The sequence below is a fragment of the Poecilia mexicana genome, unplaced genomic scaffold (assembly GCF_051168715.1).
Source record: "Poecilia mexicana isolate PSO_F unplaced genomic scaffold, ASM5116871v1 scaffold_22, whole genome shotgun sequence".
Taxonomy (NCBI): domain Eukaryota; kingdom Metazoa; phylum Chordata; class Actinopteri; order Cyprinodontiformes; family Poeciliidae; genus Poecilia; species Poecilia mexicana.
Window position 1 is genome coordinate 9,629,803 of NW_028263391.1, and position 18,141 is coordinate 9,647,943.

The following is an 18,141-nucleotide window of genomic DNA, read 5'->3' on the forward strand; positions in this document are numbered from 1 at the left end:
AAATCAGATTGGCTTCAGACTGAGAGAGGGAGAGAGAAGGATACGGTGAGTGAGGGGGAGGACATATTGGCACAGCGGAGGGGTGAAATGCCAACACTCAGCAGAGTCAAGGCTGAAGAAGAGCACTGGACAAATGTCAATGTGGCTCATTCATGATAAGAGTGTGCTTCCATCCATTTGACTCAGATTTGGGGATTGAGACACAATTTGTTTACTACGCTGAAGGCTCTTTCTGTTTTGCTGATTTAATGCACAACAGATCTTCAGCAGATGTTGGGCGGCTCGCTGGAAGATCCCGAAATTCAGTGAAAACAGCATTATTAACCTATTATAGAGGTCTAGAGAGGCATCTAATCAGAAGTAAAACCTCCCCATCTCCGAGTGGCTTATGCCTGCCGCCTACCGGCCAAAAAAGCATCCAGGCCTAATATGACTGCACAAGTGGAGGGGAAAAGATCTGAAAGAGCTTAACTTTCATTCCGTGCGGGGAGGGGGGGCCATCTCACAACAGCATTTATATCATCTTCAACTCCCCCAAGCTGATTTAAATTCCGAAAGGATCAATTATAACATTAACTTATTATGACAAGAGGCAAGCAGGACATTCTCAATCAGGCATCTATAATAGGTAACAGATGGTGTCGCCTTGTCGCTGCTGCCTGTCCCATCTCTGAGCACTGCAATGTAACCACCGCTGACTGCCAGGCGCACACGTGGGAGCACCTGAGTCCCGCCCCGTTGATTCTGCGCAGCCAATCGGCGCGCGTCGTGGAATCCTCTCAGCCAATCACAGCGCTGCTTATTGAGGAAAGCGGAATTGACATGATGCGGACGTCCTGCTAACAGCAAGGAGGAAGGTATGGATACATGATAAACACGCCGGCGTTAAAAGTTATTTCTACTGACCAACAGTTCTCCCAGGCGGTTGTTACACCCGTCTAACTTTCAACCCTGAGCAGAGGCGCTGCTTTTTATACACTAAGCTACATCTCCTCCTCGGTATTGTGTGTTTTTGGAGCGCAGAGGTGTGGGGGTTTTTTCAGGGCGGTTGGGTTTTAGCTGACATCAAATTGAAAAGGGCGAAAGCCCCAGATAGCCGTTGTGAATAGCTGCATTGTGCTGGTAGGTTAGGCTTTGTGTGTGTGTGACAGCCCAGGTTCACACCTTTATCCCTCATGTCATATATAAATATATATTAAGAAAGTCCCGTTAAATGCTTTTGTTTACAATATTTCTGTTTGTTTTTGTTGCCCGAAGGGTCTTCATCATTGCCCTGTTCAGGCTGACACGGCGTGTCGCCGCGTTAACGACTAAATTCCCAGTGACGGCGAGCTGTCCTGTTGTTTACAGCCGTGCTCTGCTGTCAGTCCGCTGTGCCAAAGCCTCGTCACCTCTGCCGAGGATGCCGCAAACAAACAAGTCCAGTAGCACCCCGGCGGCTGACTCTCCGGGCTCGGTCCAGACGGAGGCCCCGGCTTCCCGTGAGGAGAGCCGGGGTGCAAAAGATGATGGAGGAGGAGAGGACAATGTGGGAGACCGTGAGATCATCAAGTCACCCAGCGACCCGAAGCAGTACAGGTACAAAGCTCTTTCTGACGTGTTTTCGTTGGTGAACTGCGGCTTTGCCTGTTCTGACGAAAGACCAGCACTTAATACAGCTGAGCAGTGAGAAGCACATTGGTCTGAAAAGTGTGGCATGCACTTTAATTCAACCCCCTCTGAGGTGATACTGTTCAGAAGCATGTTTTACTTTTCTTTGTAAGATGTCTCTTCCATCTTTGCAAATCCAAAGACCGGTGTTTTCAGACTGACTGGTAGATTCGGTTCTTTTGGGCATCAAAATTGCAAAATGTGTTACATTTACAACTTGGGCGGTTCACACTCGCACTGCACTGTCACATGATGATTTAGGTCTGGCATTTGACTGCTCCATTCTAACACATGGACGGTAGACGTCCAACCCAACTGTCAAGTCTTTTGCAGCCTCTAAAATGTTTTTTTTTTCCTGGCATTGATCAATGTTTAGCCCCATTAATCGTCCTATGAATGACCAGCTTCCCTGTTAAAGAAAAGCATGAAACTTCCATCCAATGTTTTACAACTGGGATGTAAAACATCTTCAGGTTGATGTTTGTCGTCAGTCTTTCTTTACATACGACGTTTGGCATGTAATCTCAACTGTGAGATGGCTTTCAACAAGCTCTAACTAATGCTGTTATCTTTGCCAATCTCCCATAAAGGGAGCAACTAAAATTTATCCTGTCAACAGAATCCCCTGTCTGAGCTGTAGATCCTTCAGAGTCACCATGGACCTTCTGGTTACTTCTCTGAGTAATGCTCTCCTGTCACTTCAGAAGGACATCCATGTCTCATTAAGTTTGAAGTCGTGCCTTCCTCTTCTGTTCAATTCGTCTTTTTCAAACGACGGACCAAACAGTGCTCTGCGGGGTATTGCTTTGAAACCCAAACCCTGCTTTAAGCTTCCCCACAACTTTCTGCCCGACCTGTCTGCTGTGCTCATGCTCTCCAGCAAACCGAGACAGCTGTGGTTATTCTGAGATTAAATTACACGCCGATGGATTTTAGTTACCGAATGTAAGACTTCTGAAAGTATTTGGTTGCATTTCATGTCGGGCTGAAAATGTATGTTAACATCCAACCTTTTCCTTCCATTTCACAAAGATCTTCAAATCCTCATTGACAGGACATGCAAATAAGCGGAAGAAGATTTGGTTTGGGCTCAGCTGACTGAATTTATCGCCCCATGGCAGTAGTCTTCCCTGGGCAGCGAGCCATAAAGCCCTAACCAAACACTGCCTCTGGGTAAAGCTCCTGGGGTTTTAGTTTGTTCCCAGTCACAGTGTTTAATTTAATTTCACATTCACTGAAATCTATCACGAAGAGCTATTTTCTTGGTTCGTAAATGTGAAAGTAGAGATAAAATGACCCAGATCTACTAACCCCAATCCACAAATGATATTGAGCTTCTCCTCCAGCTGGATCAGTGCATTGTTATTATTGCACTCTGATGATCTGATTTCATGCTTTAAGCACACATCGGTGCCCCGGGCCGCCGCGGTGCGTAGTCAGAAAATGTGCTGCGGAAAAAGAAGCACAGAACAAGCCTCAGAGGGTTCGAGATGGAGCCTTCAAAGTAATACATGATTTAACAGCCCCGCTAAAAATCGGACAAGAGAAAGAAGAAAGTCGATGAAACTTGCGACGTTGGAGTTCACCAAAGGTGGTTGTGTGGTTTTTACTTTAGTTTTATGCTCCTCAGGTACATCGTTTTAGACAACGGCCTCGCAGCTCTGCTCATCTCTGACTTCAGTGGGCCGGCGGTATCAGAACATGATGACTTAGACAAAGAAGAAGAGGGGGACGATGATGACGACGACGACGAAGAAGAAGAGGAGGAGGAGGAAGATGAAGACGATGAGGAGGAGCACGAGGATGAGGCTGACGTGGATGAAGGCAGGGAAGACAAGAAGGGAGCTAAAAAGAAGAGAGGAAGTGCAGACAAACAGGTACCACACTGGTGTTTTACTGAAAAGCCTCTTTTAGACTGTAGCCTGCTGTACAAATGCTCAACATTCATTAAGTTTTCTTTTAAATGCAGATATGTTTATTTTTGCAACTTTCATTTTTTCACTTGTATTCAAATCAAAGTAAAAAAAAAAATTATGTAAAAAAAACAAAAAAAGTGAAAGAGAAAGGATGAGTACAAGTCAGCAGAGAAGACAACCAAAAGTTTCAGAAGAGTGAATAAAATATGAACCCAAAGCTAAAGGAATGTTACAAGAGTCTGCAGTTTGAATTCAGTTTCATGAAGTTGAGGTGTATATGGTAACATTTCCAGTAATTACAATAAAGTCTGACCAGATGTCCAAATGCAACAGTTTGGATACCTAGCAAACCAACATCCCCTGGAGGGCCTTAAAAGCAACCTGCCACTATCCTAGTGTGGCTGAAATTTACCGCAGTGACAAAACTCAGAAAGCTGTCAAATAAACACAAATTATTCTCCTTTTCTGACCAGATTTGTTAGACAGTTGTGCATGTCTGCATGTTCCCTGATGTAATTTTATGTTACCAAGCCATCTAGTAGTTGTGCAGTTCTCAGTTCCTTCACCTGATTAATTAGCATTTATTCATGGGAGATTAGTTGCACTCCAAAAACGTAGTCATAAAAACATTATTCCAGGTACATCGTCTGACTCGGCTCTCAAATCCTACGAGCCCATGTGGAGTTAGTTTAGCCACAGCATGCCGTTTTGCTTTAAGACGTCACTTAAAGGGGCGGTACTATGCATTTTCCTGGTACGTAGTGCTATTTCTATAGCACAATTGAGCTTTGCAATTGGACAACTTGAAATTAGCCTCTGTCTCTTTAAGAAGCTCTATGATACCAGCATAGATATTTGCATGAAAAACACTCACAGTGCCTTTCTCTGTGTTGCTAATTGATGCCCATCCTTTGCTTTGACATATTCCTGTTAAAAAGGTCATTTTATATTTATCCAGTAAACAGTCTGTGTCCTATGAACAATACCAGTCCACTGGACTCTGGGGATTCAGATGACACACCGTCATCCATGTATAGTACAAGGTTACCAGGCTTTTTACTGATAGTTATTTATCTGCTGCTTTAGAAAAAAACAATAGAAAGGCTGATTATGATTTATTCATGTTCTATGTTTTTAGTATTCAGAGATTTTTGCCATTTAAAAATATTTATTCCACATAAAATTAGGAACAAACTAGAGCTTATCTGACTGCTGATAAAAGAAACTTTTTGTGCCATTTTTGGTGTAGACCTAGTAAGTTTGCATCTTGCTCAACTTGTCAGCAGCTTTCAGCTTCTTTCTTGTTGTCTCTCAAAGTTCAAAGTATTTATTTAAATTCCCGCAGAGGGTCCAATAAAGTGAAACTTCCTAATGCATAATTCAACAAGTCCATTTAGGTACTTGTTTGAAAAACAACAGCCAACTCTTCCAGGGCGAAATTGCTCTGAACAGTGAAACAATGAAACAAAATAACATTGAAACATTGTTCAAAGCTTTAAAGACACAGATTTCAATATTGTTTTGCAGATTCCACAAAAAAACAACCTGAACCTCAAGTTTCTTTTTTTTTCACCTGACAGCCATACCTGAGACTAGTTCTGTCTCCTCTCAGACCCAACACTGCTTCCTAACTGCTAATTAGAGGAAACTACATTTTTGAATTAATTTAAGTTGCTTATCTAGAACATTGGATGAATTTTTACCAGGCCAAAAAAAAAACAACAAAAAACTGCACTTTTGGTCTCTACCCTTAAACCATGAATATAAATTGCCATATTAATGTATTTCTTAACTTGGAGGTAAAGTCAGACAGTCGGTTTATCCGTAAAATGTGACAAAAATAACAAGTTTGCAGAGGACCTCTTGTAAGAATTTTAACATGCTGTGTTTTGGCTGGCATGATGATGCAATATGCGAGAAATATGTTTTCGGTTTTATTTATTTTGGACGTGAACTTGTAAGTGTTTTTCTTTTTTTTCTTTTTTTTCTTACTTTACTGAAAATATAGCAATCAAGACTAGGGTACACACATTTTATTTTTATTTTTGAAGATTTTCCCTTGTGCACATTGTGTAAATTACACATCAGTACTTGCACTCTAATATTTGAATTAATGTCTTTTAGGGAATTACAGACAGATCAGCATTCTTCCAGGTAGAGTGCCCAAGTTGCTTTATCCCTGTAATTTAACCAGATGTGTTACTTCTTCAGATGACATTTAGCCTTTTATTTTTTTTATTGCAGCTGCAAATTTTAGTCAAACTTAAAGGTGTTGAGTTTTGAGAAGGAACTTCTCTCTTGCTCATGTTAAACTAACTTCACTGTTTTGTGTTCAAGCACAACAGTGATCCCAAAGATGCATTAAAAGTGAGTTTGGCTGGCTTACATCGTTAGAGGTAACTTTTAAGGTTAGCCGATAAGAAAGTTGGGCTACTGTTTCTGATTGGAGAATTGGTAACATATGAGGCAGAAGTTATACCAAAAGCTTGTCGATGTTTACCCGAAGCCTGTGGTCAAGTTGGGATATGTAATCAAATATTAATGGGCTGTGAAAAAAAGTCATTCCTTTCCACTGTCACCTCATGCTTGATCAGGATTGGATTCCTGCAAAGTCAAACAATAACTTGACTTCCTTATGCCGTTTCACCAGCTGGCATTATGAACTAAATTTGACTGCTTTGTTCTGTAACTTGGGTCAAATGGGAATGGGTGTCAATTAATTTGACCTACTTTTAAAATCGGAAAGTGTTGGGTTTACTTTCTTTATATTGGATCACTTTGTTTTGTAAAGTGCTTTGAGCTGCATGGAAATACAAAGAACTGAATAATGAATCCTCTGGAAAAAGAACAGTTCAAATGCATAATAGAACAAAAGTGAACATGCTATCTAATGCATTATGGAGTAAAACCGCATATAACCAACATGGGATCACTCAATGAGAAAATAAAATGAATGCATGCTATGATACATAGCAGCAAATGATGCGACTACATTCTTTTCCCCTGCTCCCATTACCGTTGTGTCTTCTTTTGTTCTTCTATGCAACTGCGTTGCTTGTAGTTATTTAACAGTCACACTTCTCTGACAATCAGGACAAGTCTCAAAGATAATTTGATTTCTCTGTGTTTAAGTCTGCAGCGGCTCTGTGTGTCGGCGTGGGCAGCTTCAGCGACCCCAGCGACCTCCCAGGCCTCGCTCACTTTCTGGAGCACAGTGAGTAATTAACGCCGGAGAGTCCAATCGAGTTCCTCCTTTTCAGCGCCTTGATACAAAACCGAGACGGGACAATTAAAGGGCTGATTCGGTGTGAAAAAGGTAACTTGGAACGGTGGATTCTGTGGATTTTATCCACACCACCGATCGGGACTTTTCAAACCAAATAATATTTGGATGAGAAAAGCTCCTAACTGAATGAGGTTATTGTGAGATTTAGTCAATTAATCCAAATTGTGGAAGAAAGGAGTCTCAGTGCTTCCTTTCTTCCTTCCTTTATTTATTTATTTTTTTAAGTAAACCTTTTTCTTTGAAGTGAAAGTTAGCCCTGACACATATTTTTCTGCTGCTACATTCAAAGCATTTTTATTTTCATAGATATGCTTTGAATATAGAGACTGGAGAGTTATCGTCTTTTGCGTACAGTTTTACTTTTGAGGCTTTTTTTTTCTGTGTGTGTGTGTGTGTGTGTGTGTGTGTGTTTTTCTTGAGTTATTATCTAGTTCAAATAATCCATCTTTAGAACACATCTGTAGGGCCTGGCACTGCAAACCAGCGTCAGATCCTTGTGTAAAATGTCAACTCTTCTTTGCTGAATGTTCGCCCTCAGGGCTTTTCCTTCCTGTGTTTCTCCAGCCTCAGTAGAACGGGTGACGAGGTTGTGGGAAGACAGCGCAGCTAACCGTGCCTTAGGAAGATCGAAGTCTACATTTTCTATTAATACATTCTACCATCGCTCTTTTAATGTTGCCACTGATCCCGATGTTTTATTGCGTTTTTGTTTCTTTGTTGTGCGTGCCTTGTTTTCTTGTTTTGTCACGTTCAAGATCAGTTAACGGGATGTGACAGCTCCCAGAATAACCCTCTCCTGAGGCCATGGTCATCCAGTGTGTGGAGGGGGGCAAAGGACATAAAATTTTCTTTTAGGCTTTTTTTGACCCACTTTTCTCTGCTGCTTTTATTTCCATTCAACTCATTACCTGCAAAAAATAAAAAAAATCCCCCCCATCTAATACATGAGGTATAAAATGTAAGAAACCATTTTAGAAAAAGTCAAAAATCGTCAGTAAGGCTGGATTTACATTAAGCATTGTCGTCAGCTGTCGAGACTTATGGTGCCTTTTGAAAGAATTTCCACTATGCAGACATACTCTTCAGTTAATTGCATAAGATGTAGCATGATCAAGAAAGATGCTTTGATGGGTACATCTGAAACACCATCCATCCATTTTTTTTACACCCTTGTCCCTCAGTGGGATTGGGAGAGGTGCTGGTGCCTAGCTCCAGCTAACGTTCCGGGCGAGAGGCGGGGGTCACCCTGGACAGGTCGCCAGTCTGTCGCAGGGCAACACAGAGACAAACAACCATACATACACACACTCACACCTAGGGGCAATTTGGAGAGGCCAATTAACCTGACAGTCATGTTTTTGGACTGTGGGAGGAAACCGGAGTACCCGGAGAAAACCCACGCATGCACAGGGAGAACATGCAAACTCCATGCAGAAAGACCGGGGCTGGGAATCGAACCCAGAACATTCAACAGCTCTACCAACTGTGCCACTGTGCAGCCCCATCTGAAACACGTGGTATTCATATGTATGATTCCCCCAGAGACAAAACTTTGTAAAATATAATTTGCTACAATTTACAGCTGCAAGACTTTTTGCATTCCTTTCAGCTTTGAAGCAGCAGCAGAAGAAGAAGAAGAAGCAGACATCCCTAACTTCCATTTTTGCTGAATAGCTCAAGCTTTAACAGACTGGACACTAAGACTGTGTTCAGTGGGTTCTTAAGGAAATTTAGGTCTGGACAATATGGACTCTTACCACAATGTTTTGTGCCAATTTGTGATAATAAAAAAATATGATAGACTATTTATTGCTGCTTTATTGGAAAAAAGGTGCAATACTCAAGAACACAAATACTGTTATTGAAAAACATTCCCTTATAAAATAGGCTTCTTCAGGACGCCAGTTATTTAAGAAATGTTATTTATAGCACTAACCTGCACAAATTGCACATTCTTTCTAATTTACTGGCATTTATTGATGTTCTTGTTGAACAAACATTGGAGAAAATGGAAAAAAAACATTTCTGACGGTATTATCAGTTTTGCTTTTTTATTTGATGTCATTAATTGAAATTTATTGAGACAATGAAAAATCTAAATTCTTATCACGATAAGAAGTTTTTCCACAACAAACGATAATCAATCCAAAAATATCTGCCAAAATCCCCAGCCCTCGTCTGGACTTTGACTTTTTAAAAGATTCAGATCTGCTGTTGGTCGCAGCACATGATAAATGCATCATCGTAGTTTGTAGTATCATAAATTATTACATTTATTTACTTTTTGCGCTGTATTCTGCAGTGGATGAACAAAGCCCAGTAACTTGGGTGAGGTTTTCATCACACCTCCTCCTGTCTGAACGCCTCTCCTTCCTCAGCCTGTCAGTTTAGGTTCAGTTCACATCGGAGGTCGTGGTGGCCTCGACCACACATACTAAACAGCTGGTTATCTGATGGACAAAAGTGGTGAATAATTGTGAAGCGGAGGGAAAACGACACCTGGTTCTTAAATGTTTTTACATGTTAAACGCCTAAAAATTGTGGCATGCATTTGTATCTTCACCCCCTTTTACTCTCACAGCCCTCAGTAAAATCCAATATATTCAATTTCCTTTAGAAGTCACCTTGTCGGCTGGCAGATTGTCTGATTAATCCTCTCTTTGCCCTGCCAATTTTTGGTTCACAGCTAAGTCTCTTGGAACATTTGTCACACGCTTTCCATTTTTGGACAGTGGACTGAACATTGCACTGTCAGATTTAGGAGATAATTTCAAAACCTTAAAATTAGGGCCAATTCTGCAGTGTCGTCCGTATAGTAAATCGGTGATTTACCGCTAATCATTTGATTTGCGTGGACTTCGGGTAAAGTAGACGATGGTCTCCTGCTTTTAATTATGCAAGACCAGGACAAGTCAGGAGAAGAAAGCTGGTGCAACTCAGACCGCCACACATCTTTAGGATTGCTGCCATCAGCAGAGATAGCTGAACATTGTTCTTAGGTCATTAGTCATAAAGGAAACCCATGCTTATTTTTAAAGTTTGTCATCCGAACTGTCAACAAATGCTCAAAGCTTCGCTTGGAGCCGTGTGAAGAGAGACAAAGCTATCATTTTCTGAAATGCGTTGTCAGGCTGTGTCTGTGCTTGGCTCATTGTCCAGGCAAACAAGAGGACCCATAAATAAAATACACATTTTTCAGAAAGCTGCTGTGATGGATTTTTCATTTATGCTATTTTATTTATTTATCCATTCATTGATGTACAGTCACTTTACGCTTCTCCTCCCCGTCACATCTGATTTCCTTGTTGTATTCCAGTGGTGTTCATGGGCAGCGAGAAGTACCCGTCAGAAAACGGCTTTGATGCGTTCCTCAAGAAGCACGGCGGGAGCGACAACGCCTCCACCGACTGCGAAAGGACCATCTTCCAATTTGACGTCCAGAGAAAAAGCTTCAAAGAAGCCCTTGACAGGTCTGGAAACGAGAGATTTCCTTTGTCTTTGTGTGTTTTTTTTCTTCTTTTTTTTCTTTTTTTTTTGCTGCTGTCACCCTTCACAGGCGAACTTATTGAGAGCTTTTGCTTGACTGACGGATAAACAGAAAAGAGAGAAACAGAGCAGGAGAAGATAATTCAAAGAGGCCATTTAGACACCGTGAAAACATGATTCTGCTTGATTTTAGCAATGCGTTGAAATGACATGTGGCACTATCCATGTCCAGCTGTTAGAGTATAAAATCTGTTGGTGTCTTGCACACTTTGGATGATGTTTAGGAAGTCATTTTCTTCCCAAATATGTGCAAGCCAGGAAAATCTGGAACATTTTTTTGTGTTCTCAAAGACCAGTGGTGTTTGCAGCTCAGAGTTTTAAAAATAATTTTGTCTTATCAGACAAATTGTCTCATCTGTATTTTAAATTTAATTGCATTTTTTCCCCCTTAAAATGTAAAATACAAATTTTGTGCAGCTTTGTACAACTGGACTAATTGGTATTTTTATTTGCAAATACAACATTTAAATCCAGTCACTCATGTTCATCTTACAGTTGAGCCCAAAATTATTCATACTTTAGATTTAAAATGATTTTTATTAAACTGAGAAGTTTGTTTCTCTGCACCCTTCGAAACAATCTATTGAACAACCTTATTTGCATTACGGAAATCAAATGGTGTGATAATAGTTGCACGTTTCCACTGGTATTTTAACGATTTCTCTTTGGTGATTTTGACTAATTCTCCATTTCTTTTTATCTCCATGTTTTGCTAAGCAAGCTGCTAATATAAACTCTGCATGGTGTTTGTTGTTCTCAGGTGGGCCCAGTTCTTTATCTGCCCCCTGATGATCCGAGACGCCATCAACAGGGAGGTGGAGGCGGTTGACAGCGGTGCGTCTCTCTGCCGCTGCATATCCCTTGCTCTGTTCTGAGATGATAAATCGTACCTCATCTATTTGGGGTTATAAACATCGCAGCTGCTCATGTAGCTCTTTTATACTCCATCTATTGTTGTGTTCTTTTTTTTTTTTTTTTTAAATCCTTTGTCTGCTCCTTGTTTGTGTTTTGTTTTTCCTGTCAGAGTACCAGCTGGCTAAGCCGTCCGACTCCCACAGGAAGGAGATGCTGTTCGGCAGTCTGGCCAAACCTGGACACCCTATGGGCAAGTTCTGCTGGGGTAAGTCTGGAAAAACCACCACTGGGACACTTAACACACACTGGGCCTCCTTGGAGAATGTGCAGCAATAACACACAGGTGTGGCGAATAAAACGCCAATTTTCCAGCTTCATCTCTCTGAATTCAATCTTTGCTGCCCCAAAACTATCTTTGGTTCTTGTTAATCCATCCTAGGTAACGCTGAGACACTGAAGCATGAGCCGAAGAAGAAAAAGATCAACGTGTACAAGCGTCTGTTTGCCTTCTGGAAGGAGCACTACTCTGCCCACTACATGACTCTGGCTGTTCAGTCAAAAGGTCGGAAAAATCAATCCCGTTTTTCATTCATAAAGGCGCATTTAGTTAAGAGAAATTAACTCGATCCTCTAACTTATTTCATGCGGCGAAACAAACTGATTCCTTGGGGAAAAAAAGGCAATCTTCAGGTTCATAAATTAAACTGGCATTTGCACAAATAAGGTTCCTCTTCATCCATGTGCAGCCAGCTGGAGATAATTGCTGTCAGATAAAAATTATCCAACAGATTTTCAGGGTTTCGCTGAAAATGTCACGCAGGTAATTAACTACTTTATTCCAGTAAAATATTGACAAGTGTTGAATTTTTTTTGTGTGCTCCGAACTATCATCCTCATTAAACCGATGAGTTAATGGTCCTCAGTATAAATATGATCCCTTCCTGTTGGGAGTCGTGTGTTTTTCTCAATCTACGGCGGTGTTGGCTGAAACAGATGTGTCACAGTCGTCCTAATTAGAAAAGCAGGAGACAACGTGTTAGACAATAAAACGTCTAAGAACTATCGGAACATGGTAATACAATCAAGTTCAAGTGTTTTCGAGCGACACACAATTTCTTAATTTCTTTTTTTTATGTTCGCTGCACAGCTAAATCCTTTTTGTTAAGGAATAAGCCTGATAATAATTTGCGTTATAGCAGTAGGGGAAACATAATGTTTTATTCATTTTAACGGTAAGCAGGAGTAGGTAATAAACTTAAAACTTTATTACAAATACTTCATAAACTTTATAGTGGTGGTGAAAAAGCATGACTAAACTCAGCAGTGTTTTTGGCTGTAAAGGGCTCACTGCATGCAGTCTAGAACCCCTTGTTCTAAACCATAAACACTATTTATTGTTCTCCTCATGGAAATATTGAAAACAGAGTTGCTCTTAAAGCAAAAGTCAAAATTCTAACTAAGGATGGTGAGTGTAGTTTTAAAACATCACATTGTTTGTGTTGTTGTCAGGTTCACATGGTGTGATGAGATTGTTAGGATTCCAATACACACATTTAACATTTTGTAATTTATTTTGTTTAAAGCCCTTTGATAACCAGCTCCTAGCTTGCTAATTGTACTTTTAAAACCTTTACCACTGTTGTTGTTGTTGGTGCTTTTCTTTCTGTGCTTCTCTTTTGACTGGAAATATTCCCAAACTGCCAAATTGATCTTTTTTTTTTTTTTTGAGAAAGAGAGAGAGAAAATTATGTTTTCTTTTTTACATCTAACGACAGTGTCATGTCAAATAGGGCTGTTGTAAACGAATATTTTAGTAATCGAGTAATCTATCGATTATTCTTACGATTAATCGAGTAATCGGATAAAAAAAAAATTATAAAATGAAATATTGGTAAATCTGGCATAATACAGGTGTTACTATCAGATATCAATATCAGTCCAATTTTTCATATTTGAGCATCCCTAACAGTTGCTTTTTTGTAGTTTAGAAAACTAACCTGTAACAATAATAGCTCACTTTCTAAGTTAACCAGAAGAAAAGTTATAGAAAAATCTGAAATTATATTGAATTTAATAACAAAGAGGCAGGCTCACAAATATGCTTATAAAAAATGTCTACAATCCAGCTTTTAGTTTATGTATTCATCTTCAGTGAGTTTAATAGATTAATTAAACTCACCTTGCCACCTAACCTGTCACGCTTTGGGTTTGAAAATACGGGAAATGCCGCCTGGAGTGGGAGGAGAGGGCGAATGAACGAACGTAAGATGGGGTGGAGGGGAGGAAATAGACCAGCGGACTGACGAACCGTTAGACCGGGGGACGAACACGGGGGGAAGCAATACGGGATATTTACGACACCTTCACTGGTCACACTCAGAAACTCATCTACCAGCCATGTACGATGCGCTCCGCCACCCGTTTCTTCAGACTGGGATATGAAGTTTATTGTGCGGTTCGTCGGTAAAGCTACATTTACACGGTAAGCATCAGCTACTCAGCCGCCCGCCCTGTTCAGGCTATCCGCTCACCTCAGCGCTCTTCCCGCCGTTCGCTTTCAACCAGCAGCCCCGGAGGAGAAATGCTGCCGTACTCCAGGCATTCCCCCAGTCATTTTAAGGTTGGGCATTATCATCAATCAATAAAATCCCCACGGGCCAATCTTGAAGATTGGACTTTATGCCGCTGAGACTTAGCTTTTGTCAACAACTCGGAGGCGGAAGTGAGAGCTTCGCGCAACGCAAATGAAGTCCCGGCCGGAACACGGTGCGCTAACTAATAAAACATAAATTAACGAAGCTTCGAGGCAGGTAAATTTTCCTCGAGGAATTTTAGTAATCGAGGTACTCAAATCATTCGAGGAATCGTTTCAGCCCTAATGTCAAAGGCTTTCAACCTGCACAAATTTTATGAGGGTAAATCTTTTTTTTCTGCACTTTTTCAAAACCTTTCTATACCTTTATTACTAAGTGTTACATCTATAGTAAATCATATTATATTGTTCATCTCTAGCTGGAACTTTGCAATAAAAGTAAATAAGTGATACTGATTTCACTTTTTAATTAGATGTCCACAAACGAATCAATTTGTAGATTTACGCCCTGAAATAAATGTTCTTTTTTGGCAGCAACTCTAAACACCGACATGTTTTGCTAACGGCAACAGTCTACGGTTTATGTGGTTTAACTGAAGGTTAAAGATTTAAAGTAAGTTCAGGCTGCAAGAGAGTGAGAGAGAGCAAGACTTTCAGCTGATGACAAGAAGACTGAAAGGAGCTCAACAGTGTTGTCCGTTTAATTTGTTTTGGGCCTGTGAACTTTTGTTTGTTGTAACACATGGTGAATTTGCAAAGTTGGCACCCTGTTAGAAATCTTAGTTAAGTTAGTTTAGTTTCTCTAGGAAACACGACTTACAGAAGCTAATGTGTGATCCTTAAAATGGATTAAATAGCCAAGCTTCTGATTAGTTAGTCTCTCCCACTTTGGCTTTACTCTAAATACAAATAAGATCTTTCTTTTTCAATGTTCTTATTTATCATAATTTCAGAGAAATTATAATTTGCTTAAATACGGACAGGCAGGTTGGAGCCCTCAAAAATCAGTCGCATAAGTCTGATTTATGGTTTATGGTTGTTTTTTATATGGTGTATATGCATGTCTCGTACTTTAAAGATTTTTTGTGATATGTATAGTCATGTGCTTTATCAGAAACTCTTCAAAATTGTAATTTATATTTTAATATTTTAATTTCATTCAAAGATGGGGGAAAAAATACGTAGAGTTGAGTAGTTACCAACGTATTTGACTTAAAACCCTAGAATGAAGTCACAATTATTGAGGTGATGATACTGAAATGTCTGCACCTTCACTCTGTGGGTCTCTTAGAAAAGCTGGACACTCTAGAGAAGTGGGTGAGGGAGATCTTCAGCAAGGTGCCAAACAAGTGAGTATGTGAGAAGAGGCTCTCAACAACTGAAGAGGTGCCGCCGTTCCATAGATCGAGCCTCGATATCCTTCTCTTAAAAGTGAAGGTCGACTCGTCCTTCCTCTTTCTCTGCATCCTGTGATTAATACATTGATCTTTATTTTCCTAATAGTCCTGAAATGGATCCCTTTATGTGAGCTAAGTGTGTTCTTATGTAGCTCCAGTTCTATTTGCTTTATAAGTCATTGGCTTCCCTCTTTTTTTTTTTTTTGGGAACCAACGCACCCGTCGTTGTTACATGAAAGCCACATAACCTTCGTGTTTTTAAAGGCTTTCATTTCGTCTAAACGATGACAGGATGCTGCATTTGGCTAATGAGATTTTTTATTTATTTTCTCCAGCTCTCCTCGTAAAAACCCTTTCATGTGATTTCAACTCATCTGGCTGAACTAAACTCATTTTCATCAGGCTCGAAGACATGAAAACATTTTGGAGTTATGCTTTTGAAATAAAAAAATCTCTGACATTGCTTCTGTCACATAGCTATAAAAATATTCAGCCTGTAGTTTTTCTCTGAATATAGTAAGTCTGAGTTTCTTGGTGTTGGCTACATTTATTGGCACCCTGGCTAAAGATGTGTGAAAAACCTTAATATAAATTCATTTGTTGGGTTAACATAATAAGTAGATGGCAAAATGGAGAAAATTGGACCGTTTAATTTGACTCAAATTTCATGATAAGAAATGGCTCCTTTAACAAAATAATTTAGTATTTCATTTAGATGTAGAGACTAAGATGGCTGTTAATGAAGGCCGGTTCTGTGTCAACCAAACATTATCCATAGGAACATCCAACAACACCCATTTTCAGTTTGCTAGCAGAGGCCACAAGGTTTAAATTTAAATTCTCCTGATTCTGTATAAAGTTTCTGTGTCTAAAAGGCCTTTTCTGGAATCGGATAACCAAACATCTGATTAGCTTGTTAGTTTTTGCTTGTAGTTGTTACGGAGACCCTTTGCTGCAGTACTCTTACAGTGATCTCTTTTTTTTTTTTTTACTTCACTTGCCATCCTGCTTAACGTGCAAAGTGTCACCTGAAATATGAGTCCTCATCCAGCCCAGTTGCCTCTGGATATTAGAAATTGACTTCTGAGTTGAGTTATATTCATACCCCTGGGAAACAGAAATACTTGGATTACTAATTAGAATTTCCTTGAAACTCGGATCAACTGGAAAAGTAAAATATGAGCTAAAGGGATTGTTTGGAGGTCAGTGGAGGTTTGTTTCAGGGGGAAGCCAAAACATTTCTTTTTTTTTTCTCCCCATACTGAATAAATGTTGGTGCATTAAAGGCTCTTTTTGATATACAAGTTAAGTAGTAACCCTAACAATTGATAGGCAGGGGTGCTGATAAATGTGTCCAATGCTGTAGATGTATAAACGCAGTTTAACTACTCGTTATGTATTAACACATCTCTCGTGTCCCGACAGCGGTCTGCCGAAGCCAGATTTCTCTAATTTCCCGGATCCTTTCAACACCCCAGCCTTCTGCAAGCTCTACAGAGGTACGGATCCGCTCGGCTGCCGGCGTCTGCGCACATCTGGCAGGCTCCGGCTCTGCCTATAAATAAGTGTTGACGACTTGCGAGATTGTTAAAACAGGCTGACGGCTGACTTGATGATGGCGTGCGAACATATGCGAACCGTTAACCTGCTCAGTCTTACGGCCTCTGTCTCCCCATTCGCAGTCGTTCCCGTTAGGAAAGTCCATGCCCTGACCATCTCCTGGGCTCTTCCCCCTCAGGAGAAACACTACAGGTGAGTCACAGTTCATGACGGACAAAGCTTTCACCTCGTTTTAGAGAAATTGCATCAAACCTCTATCTTGTATTTTATTTTATTTATTTATTTTTTCTTTTTTTTTTGTGCCTCTTCATGTAAACACAGAATTAGTCCAACCCAAACATGCCATGTGTTGCCCCGATTGTAGACGGATTGCATCAGTGTTTCTTTCTTTCTCATTTTCATGTTCTCTTGCTCTTCTTTTCAGAGTGAAGCCTCTCCACTACATCTCATGGCTGGTTGGTCATGAGGGCGCAGGAAGCATACTTTCTGTGCTGAGGAAGAAGTGAGTGTTATTGCTTTTGGTCTGTTTGTTTTTGTGCTTAGAGGGCACTCCAGATCGCAATTAAAACCTCCTCAATTTGCCGCGTGTACGCGATCCCTTTCTTGCTCCCAGTGAGCGCCGAGCGTTTGAGCCCGATCTTCAAAACCGTACGCGTCGGCACGGTCGCACTTGACAGCGTGATTCATGCGTTTTCATCCTAGGATGTGGCTGCACGAGAGTATTTCAGCCTCTCGTTGTTAAGTGGCAGAGTGATTTGCCAAACCTGGTGAAGTCCCACAATGCCGAGGGCCCTTTCCAATGCTCCCCTTGCCATCTGCACCACTTGGAAAGCTCCTTGATAAAATATTCCTGTTTATTCTGTGCGCGCAGTTCACTTGTTGATAAATGGCGGCAGTGAATTTTGGAGCGCACTCGCTCCGAGTTTCTTGTCAGAGCAAACCCACTGATGCAGAAGAGCGGCTGAATTTAAATGAAAAGCCAAGAGGGTGGTTTTGAAATTGGGCAGATGTTGTCCCCTTGAGCGGAAACGGGGAAACGGTGATGCATCTCAATAAATTTGGAGATCAAGGAAAAGTTCATTTATTTCAAGCATTCAGTTCAAAAAAGTGAAACTCATTATGTTGATTCATTATCCAACGGGTATGTTTCACTTCGAGTCAAAAAGTCCGTATTTATCCCAAAGAAAATTAAATTTTGTCGTGTCATCCAAGCGACTTCAAAGAGTGGTGGATGGTGACGCTGCGGGCAGGAAGGATCTCTGGTAGCAGTCAGTCGTGCAGTGACTCTGAAGAGCCCTCTGACCGAAGCCATGACATGCTAACAGCTAAACTACACGA

At 40.6% G+C, this 18,141-nt stretch overlaps 1 protein-coding gene across 2 annotated transcripts in view; it reads left to right on the top strand.

Annotated features, from left to right (window-relative positions):
• The first annotated feature begins 767 nt into the window (after window positions 1-767).
• Window positions 768-18,141, top strand: part of nrd1a (nardilysin a (N-arginine dibasic convertase)) — a 39,116-nt gene continuing 21,742 nt past the window's right edge. Inside the window, exons 1-12 of one of the 2 annotated variants that reach the window (XM_015006852.2) lie at window positions 768-857; window positions 1,258-1,578; window positions 3,281-3,527; window positions 6,699-6,780; window positions 10,169-10,322; window positions 11,159-11,232; window positions 11,423-11,518; window positions 11,693-11,815; window positions 15,138-15,195; window positions 16,669-16,742; window positions 16,926-16,995; window positions 17,228-17,305. In XM_015006852.2, coding sequence (XP_014862338.2) covers window positions 1,403-1,578; window positions 3,281-3,527; window positions 6,699-6,780; window positions 10,169-10,322; window positions 11,159-11,232; window positions 11,423-11,518; window positions 11,693-11,815; window positions 15,138-15,195; window positions 16,669-16,742; window positions 16,926-16,995; window positions 17,228-17,305 — 1,232 coding nt within the window. In that variant the 5' untranslated portion in view covers window positions 768-857; window positions 1,258-1,402. The other variant, XM_088002326.1, reaches the window with a different exon arrangement.